This window comes from Rhinolophus sinicus, chromosome 2 (genome assembly GCF_057876585.1).
Source record: "Rhinolophus sinicus isolate RSI-liver-muscle chromosome 2, RSI-T2T, whole genome shotgun sequence".
Classification (NCBI taxonomy): Eukaryota; Metazoa; Chordata; class Mammalia; order Chiroptera; family Rhinolophidae; genus Rhinolophus; species Rhinolophus sinicus.
In genome coordinates this window covers 67,000,723-67,018,639 of record NC_142502.1, presented here as the reverse complement: position 1 = coordinate 67,018,639, position 17,917 = coordinate 67,000,723, and the positions used below count along the sequence as shown (strand labels likewise).

General features: G+C 37.8%; 1 protein-coding gene across 2 annotated transcripts in view; it reads right to left on the bottom strand.

The window, feature by feature from the left end:
• Positions 1–4,949: 4,949 nt before the first annotated feature.
• Positions 4,950–17,917, bottom strand: part of IBTK (inhibitor of Bruton tyrosine kinase) — a 104,693-nt gene continuing 91,725 nt past the window's right edge. Inside the window, exons 29-31 of one of the 2 annotated variants that reach the window (XR_016020267.1) lie at positions 6,518–6,622; positions 5,826–5,914; positions 4,950–5,589 (exon numbers count right to left, since the gene is read on the bottom strand). Coding sequence is in view for 1 of the 2 variants with exons in the window: in XM_088795593.1 (XP_088651719.1) it covers positions 5,554–5,589 (36 nt within the window). In the remaining variant the exon portion in view is untranslated. The remainder of the gene's footprint in view (positions 5,590–5,825; positions 5,915–6,517; positions 6,623–17,917) is intronic. The other variant, XM_088795593.1, reaches the window with a different exon arrangement.

Below are 17,917 nucleotides of genomic sequence, written 5' to 3'. Positions count from 1 at the left end.
TTGTGCATTAGTACACAGAAAAGTGGGAAGACAAACGTTTATTCTTGATCTTTCAACTCGAAACATTTAGGAATTTTACCGTTTCCTTCTCTGGCCTGTGCACCATTGTTATTTTTCATACTTAAAATTCAAATTCCCACAGGAATGGTATTAGGAGGTTTTTCTTTTCCCTGGTAGATAGCCAGACAGCTGACAGGAAATGCTAGAAGGAAACCTAAGAATTTGAAGAAATAATTTCCAAAGTTACCTAGCATTCTTGTCATTTAATTCACTTTTTTTCTCTTAACCATTATTTTCTCTCTTCCTCTCTGCCTCCTCTTTGCCCCTCATTTTAAGACCTGTGAAGGGAAATTCCTCCTCTTTCTACTTCTTCAGTCTCCCTCAGACACATCCTCTTTAGTTTATCCTGAAAAATCTTATTTCCATACTATTTTGAAAGAAACAAAACTATTTTCTGTGTGGTGCAAATATTATGGCAGTATTTCTCCTCTGTCAAACGTCAGATGACTTTGGGAGTGAGGGAATGATTCACAGGATTATCTGTAGCTCTAGCTGCACTAAGCAGTGGAATTACCAGGAAGCCCAGAGACTCAAGTTTCTCTAACAGGCACCGATGACCAATGACAAGGCCAGCCAGTGCCAGACAGAAGCTGGTTGCCTCTATAGCGTGCACATACTCCCCTCCCACCTGGCGGAGTCGTCAATGCAAACCATGCCCCTTATTTACTGTACTGAAATAATTGGTTCTCCTTTATTTTTCCTTTCAGTTTTGAGTTCCCTCTGATACTTCCATTTGCACAGCAGTGTCAGCCACCCCCAGACCTCAACCCACCTCCCCATCTGCTAATTCCTCTGCAAGTTGGTGCTCTATCCCAAAGGGAGGAAGTGGTGCATAACTCACTTGATCTGGCATCTCTTGTAAATGAAAGGTCAATGAAGAACCGTCACGGCAGGCTGGTTACTTGCTCAGAGGAGGCAGGACAAATGTGTCCCGTGCTTAGACAGAAGCCACACAGGCTGCTTGAGTGGCCCTTTGAATTCAGATTTAAAGAAATGGATTCAGATGTTAATCCTTTTGAGGATATGGAACCAGAGGATTTCTAAATTCTTAAATACTGCTTATGATGTTTTCAAAGCATCATATATCGTTACCTTTCCCAGTGAATGGAGTTTATTTCCAAAGTGGTATAAAAGGAGCAATGTTTTCTGCCACTTCTGCTTGAGGCTACTTTACTAGTTTATTCATAAATTTTATAGACTTAGCCATAGGTTATGTGACTTCTGGAATAGCTGTAAATCCACTGTGTGTGTGTGATGCATCCTTCAGAAGCCAGTATAGGATAGGTTTTCAGTGCCTTGGGTCCCAGCCACAGATTCTGTCTGAGTGCACTCATTTTAAAGTGGTGTGCAAGAAGTCATTGCTGTGGAATGATCTCATTTATGATGTGGATGGGAAATGGAAAATCCAGTTCTGTTTTCACTTCAGAATATTTCTGCTTTTTTCGTTTCCATTTAAATACTAAAACATTTAAGTGCAAAACACAAACAGATTTTTCCCCCAACATACCTTATTTTATATTTACCGTCTTGCCATTAAATAACCTTTACTCGATAATAACATATTACAGGATGAAAGTGCTGCTTAATAAACATGGATCAGGTTTTATTATCTGATGATCTTTTTATCTAGGTCAGGTTAGTAGTTTGAAATTTAGCAGGCAGAATAAAATTTTGCTTATTTGACTTATTTCTAATTGTTTATTTAAAAGAACTTTTAAGTGGTAGGTATTGACTCTTGTCAATAAAATCATATACTAATGCTATTTATCTCCCCCATCCCCCAATCCCCCAGGATTCTGAACATGCTCAAAGAGGTATATTTAGGAAGGGCTTCATGCAATCTGGGTAGTTGTGTAGCAGCTGTGTGAGGGCATATAAGAAACTTGACTCAAAGCTCAGAATGCTAATTGAGAAAGCCTGGTGTTTAGCTGCAAAGTCAAGGGGGAAACAACATGGGAGGTAATTATCCAAGTTGGGATATTGCTTGGGTAAAAGAGTTGCTGTGTTAATAAAAATATAATGAGGCCTAGTTGCCTGGGGCTGCTGTTTAGTTTTTTGTATCTCCACCAGGAGATATCTCCAGGTGCAAGATGGCTCCAGGTGCAAGATGGAGAGAACATGTTTCACTATTGGCACTGACTCAATTAGAATGTGGGCATCTACTTCCTGAAAAACACTGAACCTGAAACTGGCATGACAATGGTAAATTAAATGACATGCAAGCATTGCAAGCTATTCCTCTCACTATTTATGAGGCTTTTATGTTGTATTCCGGTTTAAGCATCATACTTTAATTTTAAGAGAAATGAGTGGTAAGGAAGAATAAGAGAATGAAAATAACTAAAGATTATAAAATGGGAGAGGAAGGAGGGTTAGAGAACATAGCCGTTTGTGTGGGAAAAGGCGTCTACACATACTTGAAATGAAAGTGTATTATGAATGAGGTAAGAATCACCTCTGAAAATGGGACAGTTGCAAATTAGCTTGGAAAAAAAATCTAGCCTTCCTGTTTTTTCTGTAAACTTAAAACAAACAAATAAAAATAGCTTTCAAAGTAAAAGGCATTTTTAGGATAGGAAATAATGGATCAGGTTGTTTTCAGTCTATCTCAAAGGTTCTCTTCTCTCCTAGCACGATTTGAAGACTCGTTGGTGGGCTTCTGCTCCCTGGTCTGTTCTGGTTTTCAGTATTTATATTAAGATTCTTTGTGGGGGGGCGGTTTCTTCTCATTTTCAGCTTACTCCCTTTGGCTCTTCCGTAGTCTTTAACTCCCACCCAGCTCCCTGGCCTCCTACTGGTTGGTCCCACCGTCCTTCACCACCCTCCATTCCCACCTGGCCTCTCTCCCTTACTTACCAGCCTAAATCCAGGGCCCATCACCATGTCGCTCCCTCAGGCACATCTTGGGCTACCACTGGCCTCTCGTTTTGTAGAACTGGTGGCAAACCTGGAACCCTGGTTAAATCCAAGAGTCGGCCTGCTTTGTACCTACCTCTGTGCAGCAGAACTTGGCTCGTAAAAACACGCCACTGTGCTGACTGGTATCATCTTCAATTTACCACCACCAATATCAAATGGGCTGTCACTCCTGCTGGACAATCATTCTATACTTTCCTAGCTATTTACCGACTCTCCTGAACATTCATTTCACACCATCTCCTCTCTCTACAACCTCCAACACCTTCTCTCCCATCTTGACTCTCAGCTGGTGACCTCACTTCCTGTCTCAGGCAGTATATTGAGGCGAACAGAAGAGAAAGTCCCTAGATTGCGATTGCCCTGCCTGATGCAATACTGGCCTGCTCACCAGCATCTGCATCCTCTGCCTTCCCGTCTGTGCCTTAGGGGATCTCTGTGCCAATCCCTTCACTCATGCACTGGAGCCCACTCCATTAAACATTGTTCCAGTAATTCTCCTCCCTTTCTTCTACATTGTCTTTTTTTCCCCCTCTTCTTGATGGCTACCATCAACATATGCACACGCTGTTTTTTCTTTCAATTTCAGAGACCCTTTCTTTCAGCCTCATTCCCTTGCTAGCTGCCATCTCATTTCTTTGCTCCCCGTTGTGTTAAAATTCCCCTAAAGACTCTCATGTGCTGTCTCCAAAACTTCCTTTCTCATTCCCTCATAAGTACACTTCAGTCAGGCTTATGCCCCTAATATTTCACCAGGACTGCTCTTGTAAACGTCATCAGCGACTTCCATGTTGCTGAATCCACTGAGTAATTCTCAGTCCTTATCTTACTCGCCCCAACCATGTAGTGATACAGTTTAGTCACTCTTTCCTCCTTGACATACTTCCTTCACTAAACGTCCAGGATGCCACATTTTTTCTTTTTTCGGATTTCTTCTTATCAATTGCTCCTCTTGTTCTCCTTTCTTGTTTTTCTGCTTCCCATTCCTCCTAATACTAGCGCACTCCAGGTTCTGTTCTTAGTCCTCTTCTCCTTTTCCTACTTACTCTTTTGTTGAATTCACTCAGTTCCATGGTGTTGAATATCATCTCGGTGCTGACACACCCTAATTAATATTTCTAGCCCATACTCTCTCCTGAACTTCTTATACACAACTGGGTGCCTGACATCTCCCACTTGGATACTTAATAGAAGCCTCAAATGCAACATGCCTTAAACGGAATTCCCTTGATCTTTCCCCGTATAATCTGTTCTACCTTTAACCTTTCCCATCCTAGTCAAAGGCAGCTCCATTTTTCCATTTTCTTACACCCCAAACTTTGTGGAGTCATTCTTGGCTCTTCACGTTCTCGTATAGTCTAGGTCCAATATATCTAGACATTCTGTTTTCTCTACTTTGAAAATATACCCAAAATTTAACCACTCCTTGTCCCAACACTGATTTAATCCTGGCCTCTGCTATCCGTTTTCCTTTTTTCTTGTCTGTATTAGTCTCCTATCTGGTCTCCTGTCTTCTGTGGTTGGGCCCTTATAATTTATTTTCAATCTAGTAGTCTGTCATCTTTTAAAAATGTAAGTTTGATCATGTTGCTTCTTTGCTCTAACCCTGCCATGGCTCCCTTTTACCCCAATTAAAAATAAAGTCCTCACAATGTCCTAGAAAGACTGCATTAGTTTTCTAGGGTTGCTGTAACAAAGTACCACAGACCTGGTGGCTTGAAACAACAGAAATTTACTCTTCCACTGTTCTGGAGCCAGAAGTATGAAATCGGACTGTCGGCACACTCTCTCCAAACTCCCTAGGGGAGAATCCGTCTGTCTCTGTCAGCTTCTGGTGGCCTTAGGTATTCCTTGGCTGGTGGCTACTTCACTCCAGTCTCTCATGGCCTTCTTCTCTTCTCTGTCTCATAAGAACAATTGATACTGGTTTTAAGCCCCCCTCCCCCCAGAAAACCCAGGGTGATCTCATCTTGAGATCATTAACTTACTTGCCTCGGCAAAGACTCTTTTTCCAAATAAATTCACATTTACAGGTTCTGGAGGTTAAGATGTGGGCATATATTTTAGGGGGCTACCATTCAACCCAGAAAGCCCTATGTACCGTGGACCGCTGTTACCTCTTGAATCTCTTCTTCTACCAGTCTTCCCCTTGATCACCTTGTTGCAACCACACTGGATTCCTTGATTTTTTGCAAATAGGCCAGACACTCATAGATTAAGGCCTTTTTACTGGTCATTTCCTCTGCTTGGAACACTTTTCCTGCAGGTATGACAAGGCGTAGTCCCTCACGTTACACTCTCATGAGGTCTCCCTTGTTACTCTATTTGAAGTTGCAGTCTCATCTTCCTTTTCACCCTGTTCTGGCTTCATATTTGTTTCCCATTCTGATTGAATGGGCAATTCTTCTGTTTCACGTGATGTTGGCTCGGGTACTAGGATTGCCTAAAAGTCCAAAAGACTTCAGACATGTGGCTGGAAGTTGTGTCTGGCTGCCAGATGGGAGTTGAGCTGGAGCTGTTGGCAAGGGCCCTCCGGTCTCCTCCCTGTGGCCTCTCTATGTGGCGGCTTGGGCTTCCTCACTGGTTGGTTGCTGAGTCCCAAGAAGGAGCATTCTAAGAAGCAAGAAGTAGAAGCTGTCAGTCTTCCTTAGAAGTACCAGAATATTACTTCTACTGTATTCTTGTAGTCAAAATAGTTGTAACGGCAGTCTAGATTCAAAAAGAGGAAAACTGAACTCCTCCTCTTAGTTGGGAGAATGGCATGTTTGGACAGGAAGGCAAGAAACTTACGGTAACCATCTGTGGAGACTATCTACCCAAAGGAACTACCTGGGTCCTTGACATCATACCATGATGTGGCTGCCAACCAAAATGGACATCTTTATCTTGGTGTTCATTCTTTTTATCCTGCCTCTATGACTTAGCAGTTTCTCTGATCCTAAAAATAAATAAATATACAAGCAATGTTGTAAGATTTAAAAACTTGATGAATGTAAATAAATCAGTTCATTAGCAATCCTCAATGATTTTTGCATTTAAGCTTATGAAAATTGCTGTATGTGCAGTAGGGGGAGGGAAATCCATTGTGAAGCCTTGATAATTGGTTGAAGTTTTATATAGTTTGCCCAAGTTTCACATTTAAAAAATTGTTCTTTGATGTTATTACTGTTAGTTGATAGAGATATTATCTCATTTATAATCATATACAAGAGGCAATGATTATTATAAATAATATTTTGAAGGTCTTATACCATTCCAATGAATAGCTGAATTTTATATCCCAATATATTTGGGTAATATTGTCTGGTGTTAACGGATGAAATCAGTGATTAAATACGACCATAGCTAATGGAATCTAAAGTTTACTGCTTTTTGAAGGTATTATGCCACCTCTACTATGAAACTATTTACTTAGGTTGAAAATGGGGAGCGGGGGGCAGTGAATCGCTTTTTCTTATGACTACTTCCCCCTGTTTTAATCAGCTTGGACGTGCATAAAAAATACCAGAGTGGGTAGTTTAAAAAAACATAAATTTCTTACAGATCTGGCGCCTGGAAGTACATGATCAGGGTGATGGCATGGTCAGGTTCTGATGAAGCCTCCCTTCCTGGCTTGCAGACAGTTACGTTCTGTGTTCTCCCGTGGCTGAGAGGAAGAGGGCACGCTCTCTGGTATCTCATCACATCAGTGCACTAACCCATCCTAAGCCTTCATGACCTCATCTAAATTGAATTATCGCCCAAAGGCCCCATCTCCAAATACCATCACAGTGGGGGTTCAGGGTTCAGCATATGAGTGGGGGTGGGAGGCACAATTAGTCCACAGCACTAATTCCTTTCATCACTCCATGTAGACTCTATTGGTAGCAGATGAGAACAGAACAAATGAATCAAATAGTACTTTCCAATTTAAGTTCTGTAAAATTAGTTTTTATGTCAGCACATTTTATTCACTTTAAATTTTTTGGTAAGTTTATTCTCTTCAACAGCAGAAATTATTTTTCAGCCAGGGATATCCAGGGTTATATAAGATTGGCATAGTTAGCCAAATCATGGCTCCCAAAGATGTCTATGTCCTAATCTCTGGAATTTATAAATGTTTCCTTACATGGCACAAAGCACTTTGCAGATATGATTAAGGGTACAGACTCTGAGATAGGGAAATTATCCTAGAATAGCTAAATGGGCTCAGTCTAATTACACAAATTCTTAAAAGTGGACAAGAATAGAAGAGTAGGTCAGAGATGCAACATTAGGATTCAACCTGCCATTGCTGCCTTTGAAGATGTGGAAAGGGGGCCACTAGAAGCTCGGAATGACCCTTGGCTGACAGCCAGCAAGGAAACAAGGCCCTCAGCCTATAACCCATAACTACAAGGAACTAAATTCTACCAACAACCCAAATAAACAAGAAATTGATTCTCCCCTAGAGATTCCAGAGAGACACTCAGCTTGCCAACACTTTGATGTAAGCTCAGTGAGACCTGTACTGGACTTCTGACCTACAGGACTTTAGAGTTTGTGTTGTTTTAAGTCCCTAAGTTTGTGGTAATTTGTGATGTTGTAATTCGTTACGGCAGCAATAGAAAACTAATACATTTCATGAATTAAAGTCCTCAGTCTCCAAATTCTAAATGTCACCCAAACATGAAAGAATTCTTCACTTCTAATCAAAGAGAACAGATGACCTGTTTTAGCAACTATTCTAGACCCATCAGAGACATTTTGGGAAGCATTGTTAACAGTTGGTTCTTTGAGGGCAACTACATTGTTTTGGTGAACAATAGCATTTGTCATGTTTCAATGAGTCAGGATAGACTTTGACAGACAAAATGATTGGATTGGGAGAGTAGGATTGAGAGAGTCATGTTCAGTAACAGTGTAGACTTGGTGGAAGCACCTGGAAAATTCAAAGTTGTACAGAGACTGAATCCCACAGTTCTGATATGATATTCTTTACTACAGAAAGTGATACCATGGTTTTAGAACCATAAGAAAAGGCTCACAATCATAACCCTTTTCTTAACCATAAGTGAATCTGCAAGAGTGAGAGACATCTGAAATGCTGTGCTTTTCTCATATTCCCATGAATCTGATTGCCATGAGAGAGTGGTATACAGGAAATACTGTTGAGGCATCCGCCTATCCACTTAGTGACAACTGTGGCAATGACTAAATTAGTAGCCTTAGGGGTGATCAGATATTTTAATATAATAAAATTTCTTGCCTTATTTAAAATTGAAGCACTTTTCATGTATGAATATTATTATTCAATAGAATGAAGAATGAATAAGTGAAGAGAAAAGCTTATGGAAATTTCAAGTAACAATACCAAAGGAAGCATGTATTTATCCTATCAGTAACTCACGTGTATCGTCGTCTTGTTTGTTTGTTAATATGTTTCAACTGATAAAGCTGAACTTTATCTATCACTAAAAGGCCAAAAATACAAATAAGGTACGATCATTTTTAAAATACATTAAAAAGACAATTCAAAAATAATCCCTCTAATAATAATAATGCCATTTTTCTTTTTCTAATGTATTATTTTTTAAAAGGGGAGGATTTCTACTGTGCTGGAAACTTGAATGACTTCTGGGTCTTAAGCTCCAGAGTAAGGACAAAATGTGTCCTTTCTTGGGAAGAGCCGCCTTCAGTGGCTCATAAGTCAATCTAGAGCCCATGAGTAAAACGACACCATCTGATATATTTTCATCTCCTTTTCATCTCTTCTGTCCTGTTACTAGGAAGATGTGCAATCTTGAAAAACTAACCAGGTTGCCACTCAGGTTTCTCTGCTTTATGTCACACATCACTTATTTAGTGTTTTCTAACATATGCTGCTTTCTATCCATTAGTTCATCTCCTCCATCATCTAGAAGTTAGTGAGCTTCTGAATTTTTCTTTTTCTTATTCTAAGTTTATCCAAGATATTTGGTTGTAAAATGAATATTCACAGTAGGTGCTAAACACACTTAAAGTTTGGGCTCTTTAATTTTCAACTATCATAATACATAGAAATTCACAAAACATCATTGAGGACTCACCTCTATCATGTGGTCTTTTTTTAATTCTTTGATTTTCAAGACAAAGTTACCAAGCACTACATCAATGGTGACCCTGGTATTTTGGCATTGTTTTAATTACCTCAGAGCAAAAACAAGCAATCATAAGGGGACTCATTTAAAACATACTTGGGAGTTTCGAGTAGGTTTTTCCTGATTAAAAACAAAAACAAAAAATTGACACCAATTATAAAAACATAGAAAATATTTTCTAATTAATCTTTTATGCTATGCTGCATTGAGAAGCACTTCAAACTTTTGGTAAATAGAGAAGGAATGAAACTGGATTCATGAGGGGGATCCTTTCCACTTCAGGTAGATTGTTAAGAGAACAGGAAAAAATTAAAGCAAGAGTATTTGCTGAGCAGTAGTATAGTGCATTAATCCTCCATCAAGATTGAATCCAAGCCTTGTGACTAGTTTTTGTGATTAGGGACACATCAAGCATCTCTGAGCTTCGTTTTCCTTCTCCATAAAGTGGGAATAACAACAACAATATTTGCTCTACATAACATGTGGCTCAGGGAAGACATAACTGTGTGTGAAAGTGGAAAGTGCTTTACTAAACATAAACCATCAAATACACCAACATATAATTATCAGCACAAAAAAGCCTTTTTAGTTTATATTATTTATTTAATTTAGTGTAATGAATTATTGCACCTCTTCAAGAAAAATATGTACTGTTTGTAAATTTTTGGTACTTAGTGTTACTTTTTTCTGTGGTAGAAGAAAATGTTTCAAAAATATACTTTCTGGGTTACAAAGAGGTCAATTAAAAAAAGAAATGCAAACTTCATCTATTAAAATGTACAGTATTCTCTGTGGACTGTAAGTATTTTCATGGAAATGCAAATTATTCATGTCCAATTTGCTTTTTATTTACCTTTTTGAAGAGTAGTATAAATACAGAAGAGCACTCTTACTGTAAATATACAACTTATGAATGTCACCTACAAAACGAACACCTATTGTAAGTGGCCAGGTAAAATAATCAGATCATTACCAGGACTGAGAAGCCCTCTCATGAGCCTGCCCCTTGACTCTCAAGAGTAACCACTTCTAACAGCTAACATTACTTTCGCCAGTTTTTATACTTTCTGTAACTAGAATCATACAGCATACACTCTTTTGTTTCTGGCTTGTTTCACACAACATTATGTTTGTGAGGTCATCCACCCAGTTATACACGGTCAGAGAGTGATTATTTTCATGCTGTGTAGTATTTTGTTACATGAATGTACCACAGCTTGTTCATTCATTTTGCTGTTGGTGGGCATGTGAGTAGTTTCCAGTTTGGGGCTATTATCAATAGGATTACTAGGAATATTATAGTACTTTCTTTGGCGAACATATGCACACATTTATGTTGATGGAAAGGTATGCTTATGTTAAGGTTTAACAGATATTGCCAGTTTTCCAACTAATTAATCTTCCTACCAACTGTGTATGTGAATTCCTGTGTCTCTGCCTTTTCACCAACACTTGTTATTTCCCATCTAGGTTATTTTAGTCATTCTTATATCTAGTGGTAATCTCATCATAGTTTTATCTTGGATTTCCTTGATGATCAATATTGGGCACCTTTTCATTTAACGGACTATTTGGATATTCTGGTTTTGCCCTATCTATTCAAGTTTTTAACCCACTTTTTCATTAGATTGTCTTTTTTGTAATGATTTGTAGAAATTCTTCCTGAATTGGTATCTTCTTTCACATGCACTTTTCCCATTCACTGTCCTATTTTGCCTTTTGATGAACAAAAATTCCTTTTTTTTTTTTTTTTTGGTATACATTGTGAAAGGACTGCCCCTATTGAGTTAATTAATACATCCATCACCTCACATATTTACTTTTTTTTGGTAAGAACATTTAAATTGTACTCTCATCGCAAATTTTAATTATATAATAGTTTTATTAACTATAGTCACCATGTTGTGCATTAGACCCTCAGACTTTATCCATTTTATAACTAAAAGTTTGTACCCTTTTATCAACCTCTCCCTTATTTGAATATATTCCATTTATTTTTTAGTGTTTATTTTTAAAACAATTATTTGCCTAGTTTGTAGTCACAAAGATATTCTCCTACCCATGGGGTTAATAATTGAATGTCAGTACCAATAATAAAGCTATACAAAGGAAAACACACACACACACACACACGTGCATTCAGCTTGGTTAATCAAAGGCAATTAAGCAAATGACTGACTAAGCATTGAACATGAAGAGATGAATCTTTTAGCTTCATAATCAGCCATTTTAAATCATGTCAATTTTTTAGGGTGAAATAACAGGCTTGTTTTTTTCTGTTCTTGTATATCCAATTTTAGAAATATCAGGAGATTCCTAGCAATGACAGGATTCATCCTTTCTTACACGCCACCAAAATAACATGCAGCCAGCTCTTTACACGATTGTAGAGAACACAACTGTAGATGGGACAGTGTGAGGGATTTCAAAGTAGGTATTAAGAGATAGAAAAGAAATGTAGACTGCTTTGTGACCTAAATTTTTTGATGGTGTACCTATATAATGGCAAAAGTCAATTTTCATCTGTTGACATTTTTGGTAAATGTTGGAAAGTCAGGGCAATTGCCTTTTGGTATATAGGGGTTCCTTCTTTGCAAGTCAAATATTCTTGAACACCAGACTGAAACATCTTTCCCCATCAGTAGTCTGTGGCCCAATAAAGCTAGAGTTTGGCCACAAGAAAAGTCTTAGCAGATTTGATCAATTCTGTTTTTTGCTCTTGATATTAGGCAATCAAAGCAAGCGTGTATTGCAGCACATAAAGTCAGTTCAGAATATTTGCCACAAGTCAAAAAAATACTTGGGAGGGATAATGACCTTTTTTTTTTTTTTTTTTTTTTAATAAGGATTTGGGTTTAGACAGGAGAAAAAATGCTTATCTACGTGACAGCCTTCAGAAGCTGAAATGTGCTTTTGGAGTTTAGGGATTTTTTGAGAATAAGAGTTGGGTATAAAATAGTTGAGTCTATATCAGAACAGAGGAAGACCTTACTAAGATTTTTAAAATGAAATGGTTGAACTACCCTGGTTGAACAGCATGGAAATCCTCACCCACCTAGTTGGCTTCTCTGATTCCCATAAGTTGAGATGAAACCAAATGCCTTCAGGGATAAATGCAGCCTCTCCAGGACTTGGTAACCGTTTCTTGGGACAGTCCCTATTCCTCTGGATCATTGAGGATGGGTTGTCCCATTTGCTGCCTGATCTTTATAATTAATGTCTCCAAAGATTTGGGAGCTTCAGTTTGTTTGCCTTGAGGAGTAAATCTGAATTTGTTTCTGTGAAAGAGGTTTTTTGTTTAAGCCTTCAGGTTAAGAAGGCAAAAGTTAAGTAATGTCTTCCACCCCCCCACACACACAGTTTGAGGAAGAAACTAAGAATCAAAGTGGATGCTAAGGACTCTAAGTTTTATTTATCTATTTTCATACTTGGCCTTTCTGGATGCTTTGAATAAGAATAAACCCCACGGACTTGCCCACACTGCCTTGTCAAACTTGAGTTGTACAAATCACATTATAGCCACCTCTAACTACTTCCTAACATTGTATGCCCTCAAAAGTCTATGGAATTAAGGCAGATCATTGATTTTTGTTGTTGTTGCTGTCCCTTATGGTGATATGTATAAAATGATAAATAAAAATTAGGGCTTGCATTAAAATTTGTTTGGATTGTGGAAGGAGTACAGTAGTGGGTTAACTGAAGGAGACCAACCAGAATAGAACTCTCGTTGGGGTGTTGAGAAATAAAATAGAACAAAGTAATGAAATGCATTGATGCTCTAATAAATTCTAAAAAAAATGAGCTCTTGATTATTTTATGAGGGATGAAATTTTATGAATCCCTGAAGACCTCGAGTTAGCGTTTGCTTCCACCTCACAAAGAGTAGCAAAGGCCTCAAGACAGCTTGGAACAGTGTTTGGGAGTGGGGGTGAGGCTTTGCTGAATTATATGAACACATTTGTGAGAATCCTTCTGCACCCTCTCCTCTCGTCCTGTTCCTTGACACCACTGGGAGGCCGTGACATGGACCCAATTTTAAAATGTGACATTGAGAAAAGGGGCTGCCTACCTCTGCCTCCAATTCCAAGGACATCCTAGAGTAGCCATCGATGGTAGAGGATTTAAGTCCTCGCTATCTAACATTCACTACACGCCTTCTGTTCCCGAGAACTCCTGTACCATGGAGCTTGATTCTGCCCTCTCATACGTGGGTAGATCTCTTCCTCTGATCTAAGAACTCTCATGTGTGTTTTACTGACAGTAAGGAGTTTACGTCAAAACCTAACACAGCAATGGGTGTGTAGGGTCTGGGAGAGCACACATATGTGACGTTAAGGACTTGAGTATAAACTAGATTGTTTTGGTTCTTCTACTAATTTGTTGGCTTCTTGAAGGCAGGAAGGTTTCTTTTAATCTACAAGTATATATGTCTCATACAACTTAGCATGGTGTGTTTTCCATATTGAAGATGACAAATATTACAGAATAGTCTGTAAATTGTGTAGCAGTATTTACCAGTGAGGTTAAACACTCTGTTCCTGGAGTCGGATAGCTTGGGTGAATTACTGGCTGTGTCACTTGACAGCGCTGTGACCTTAGGCAAGTCACTGAACCTCCCTGTGTGTGCGTTTCCTCATCTGGAAAATCCGGATAATAATACACCTACCTCACCCACTTTTGTGGGCATTAACTAAATTAATATATGTGGAGTAGAACCATGTTGACATGTGATAAAAGCTCAATAAATGTAAACTATTTTATTATTATTATTAGCTCTTTACAGTCTACAGAAAACTCTTCCATACAGCAACTCATTTAATTCTCACAAGAATCCTGTGAGATGTGAAGGACATATGTCCTTACTTCTTTTGCAGTTGGAAGGACTAGATCTTACAACTGATCAGAGACAGCATTACAGGGGGGTGTCCACACACAAATCTAATCTCCAAAATCAGTGGTCTGGTTACTGCACTGTCTCAACCATCATGTACTCTCTGTCATCCTGGAGAGAATTTACAAATACATGGCTATGCAATTATATTGTTACAGGGGAGAATTACAGAGGGGGCAGAACATTGTCTCCTGAGATCACACCGGGAGCCCACACTGACTTAACTCTTAGCATGGTCTTGTGTCTGACTAGGGGAAAACAGTAGGGGGAGTGGACTACACAGGATGTGGCCCATATTCCTGCGGACAGATAGATATGATGGCGGTTCCCACAGAGACGGAACAATTCTCAGAAATGGTGGAAACCAAGCTGGTCCTTAAAGGTCTCATTCCTGGGGCACTGGGCAGAAAAAAGGCCGATAATTATATAGAAGTTTTTGTCCCTGAGACTGTATTACCAAACATTTTCTCTTAATGTCTCTGTCACGTCCTCCTTTCTGTGCCTGATGCCTGACTTGGGGTTTTGCATATAGTAGGTGTTCATTAAATAATAACTAAACAAATAAACCAATGACTGGGTTGTATACGAGTACCAAAATACAGATAGTGATGTGAAATTAGTGCTCGCTTCAGCAGCACATATACTAAAATGATGTGAAATTAGAATCACTTTACATAATTCTTGGTAAAAGATGTTTGGAGGAAAAAAATAGGTATTATCACTAAAACAAGCAAGATAAGTAAGTTCCAGCTCATTCCAAACAAATGGGGAAGCACAGAAACAAAAAAGTCACTACAAGGAAAGAGAAGCCAAGCATTGTGATCTACAACAGACGCATGCCACTGAGTATGCCAGCTGTAGGCTTCTCATATACAGCCTTTACTATGCTGAGGTACGTTCCCTGTATACCCAGTTTATTGAGTTTTTATCATAAATGGGTGTTGAATTTTGTCTAAAGCTTTTTCTGCATCTATTGAAATATGATTCGTACCCTTCATTTTGTTAATGTGGTGTATCACATTGGCTCATTTGCATATTTTGAACCATCATTGCATCACTGAAATAAATCCCACTTAACCATGGTGTATAGTCTTTTTAATGTATTGTTGAATTCACTTTGCTGTTTTGTTAAGAATTTTTGCATCTGTGATAATCACAGATATTGGTCTGAAATTTTATTTTCTGTGGCGTAGTCTGGTTTTGATGTCAGGGTAATAACCGGCTTCGTAATGAGTTAGAAGTGTTCCCTCCTCTTCTATTTTTTGCACGAGTTTTAGGATTGGTATTCATTCTCCTTTGACTGTAAGTTTTAGTATGTTGTATTTCCATTTTCACTTGTTTCAAGTTATTTTTTTATTTCTCTGGAGTTCTTTGATCCATTGGTTGTTCAGTAGCATGTTAATCTTCACATATTTGTGAATTTTCCAGTTTTCTTCTTGTATTTGATTTCTAGTTTCATACCATGGTGGTTGGAAAAGCTGCTTGATACGATTTCAATCTTCATAAATTTATTAAGACTTGTTTTGTGGTTGAACATGTGATTGATCCTGGAGAATTTTCCATGTGGATTTGAGAAAAATGTGTATTCTGTTGCTCTTGGATGGAATGTTCTGTATATATCTTTTAATTCCATCTGTTATATCCGATATAACATGTCTTTTAAGGCCAATATTTCTTTGCTAATTCTGTAGAGTTGATCTATAGAAAAACCTTTTATTTTAATACCAAGTTCTAATTAGGACCAGCGGATTTTAGGGCACCTAACAAAATTTTTAAAAAATATTAAGCTTTAGTAAATATTTAAGATTTAAAAAGAAAAGTAAGCAATTTGCAAACATCCCTTTTTGCTATCAATTAATGAAAAGTCCCCGATTTGATAATAAAAATTAAGGCTTTTAACAGAGCCTTAATACATACTTAACAGAGCAAGTATGTATTCCACTCTCTTCCAGTTACCAACCTTCTCTGTGGTATGAAAAATAACTCTGTCTAGATTATCAAGCCTAAAATAGCTTCTCTTTTCTTTCACCTCAAAATATGTCCTCAGTAGTACGTTTTGTTTTGTTTTACCTTTAACATGCATCAAAATCACCTGGAGGGCTTGTAGAAAAACAGATTGTGGGGCTCCACTTTCCAATTTTTGGATTCAGAATTGCAGTAGAGCCCAATAATTTTCATTTCTCACAAGTTCCTAGTGACGTTGATGTTGCTTATCTGGAGAACAAACTGAAAACCACTCACCTATGATTATTCTCAATTTCTTCCTTTAAGTTTAGAAGAAATAAATAGCACTTTTCTCCTTTCCAACAAATTTTACTTGTACTCTTGAAGGCATCTTCATCCCTATTCTGCAATTATATCCTCTATTCCCAGCATATCAATCACTTTCTATATACAGTCTCTTCTCACTTTGTTTCCTTGAGGTGTAGTCCTCCAATTTTTCAAATACAAAAGAAGCGCTCCATGTAATTACCATTTTTGTGTCTCATGCATCTACCTGTTCATTGCCAAATTTCTAGATAAAATATTCTTGAGCTAAAACCTCTATATTCTCATCACTCAGATCATCTCTGAATCAGAGTCCCAGCAGGAAACAGCACTCTCAACTTGGGCAAGTTATTAATGGACTCTTTATAAAATTGTGGGCAAGATTTAGGGAAACTACAATGGATACTGCAATAACCTAGGTTAGAAAGAGTGGGAGATCCTTTGCCATTGCTAGATCTGAATGGTTGAGGGAAAATAACATTTACCAGAATCTGGAGAGTGCTGTATGGAAAGCAAGCTACCTGGTAGAAGCTGTGACCTTCCTATGAGGAGTGTGGCCCATAACAATGCTACAGACAGGAAGGGACAGCAAAAAGAAAAAAAAAAAAAAGCTTCTTTCTCTTTCCTTTTCTCAAAGTAACCAGAAGCCAGAGGGAAAATGAACTGGCTGACAATATCCTGAAGTGCAACCTCATGAAACATAGTAGAGAATGGATCTAAGGTACAAATACAATATAGCCATCAGTCCACACCTTTTGTTCTTCAACATCTATTTATTCTTGTCCTCTATTTAGGTAACAATTTTGTGCCTTCAACGTAGGAAACATACAAAGTCCTATAACCTAGTATTTCATAAGAGGTGATGTCAATTCATTCATATTTTTCTCATGAACACATCGAACATTCTCCAGAACAGACCATAATAAGTTAGATAATAAAACATATCTCAATAATTTAAAAAGTGTTGAAGCAATACAAAATAAGTCCTCCATATTTAACAAAATTAAATTAGAAATCAACAACAAAAGGATATTTGGGGAGAATATCAAATATTTTGAAATTAAACAACGTACTTTTAAATGATCCATGATTCAAAGAAGAAATTAAAGAGAAGTTAGAAAATATTTTCAATTGAATGAAAATAATACAACATATAAAACTTCTATGTTTTATAAGTTTATAAGGAATGAGGCTAAAGCAGTGCCTTAATGGTAAATGTATAGCTTTAAGTGTCTATATTTGGAAAGATCTCAAATCAATAATCTAAGCTTAAACATTTAGAAAAAGAACAGCAAATTAAAGCTAAAGAAAGCAGGAAAAAAACATAATAATAAAGGTCAGGGTTGAAACCAGTGACAATTAAACAAATAGGGGGGAAAAAATCAAATGGAACCCCAAAAGTGGTTCTTTGAGTAGATCAACAAAATTGGTAAGACCAAGGAAAAAAGGGCAAAAAAACAGATTACCCAACTCAAGAATGAAAATGAGCAATATAGTCAATAATACTGTAATAACTGTGCATGGTGTCAGATGGGTACTAGACTTACTGGGGGTGATCACTTGGTAAGTTATATGTGTGTAATCTGTATTGTACACCTGAAACTAATATAATATTGTATGTCAACTGTAATTAAAAAGAAATTTTGTTAGAGTTAAAAAAAAAAGAAAAAAAAGAAAAAAGAAA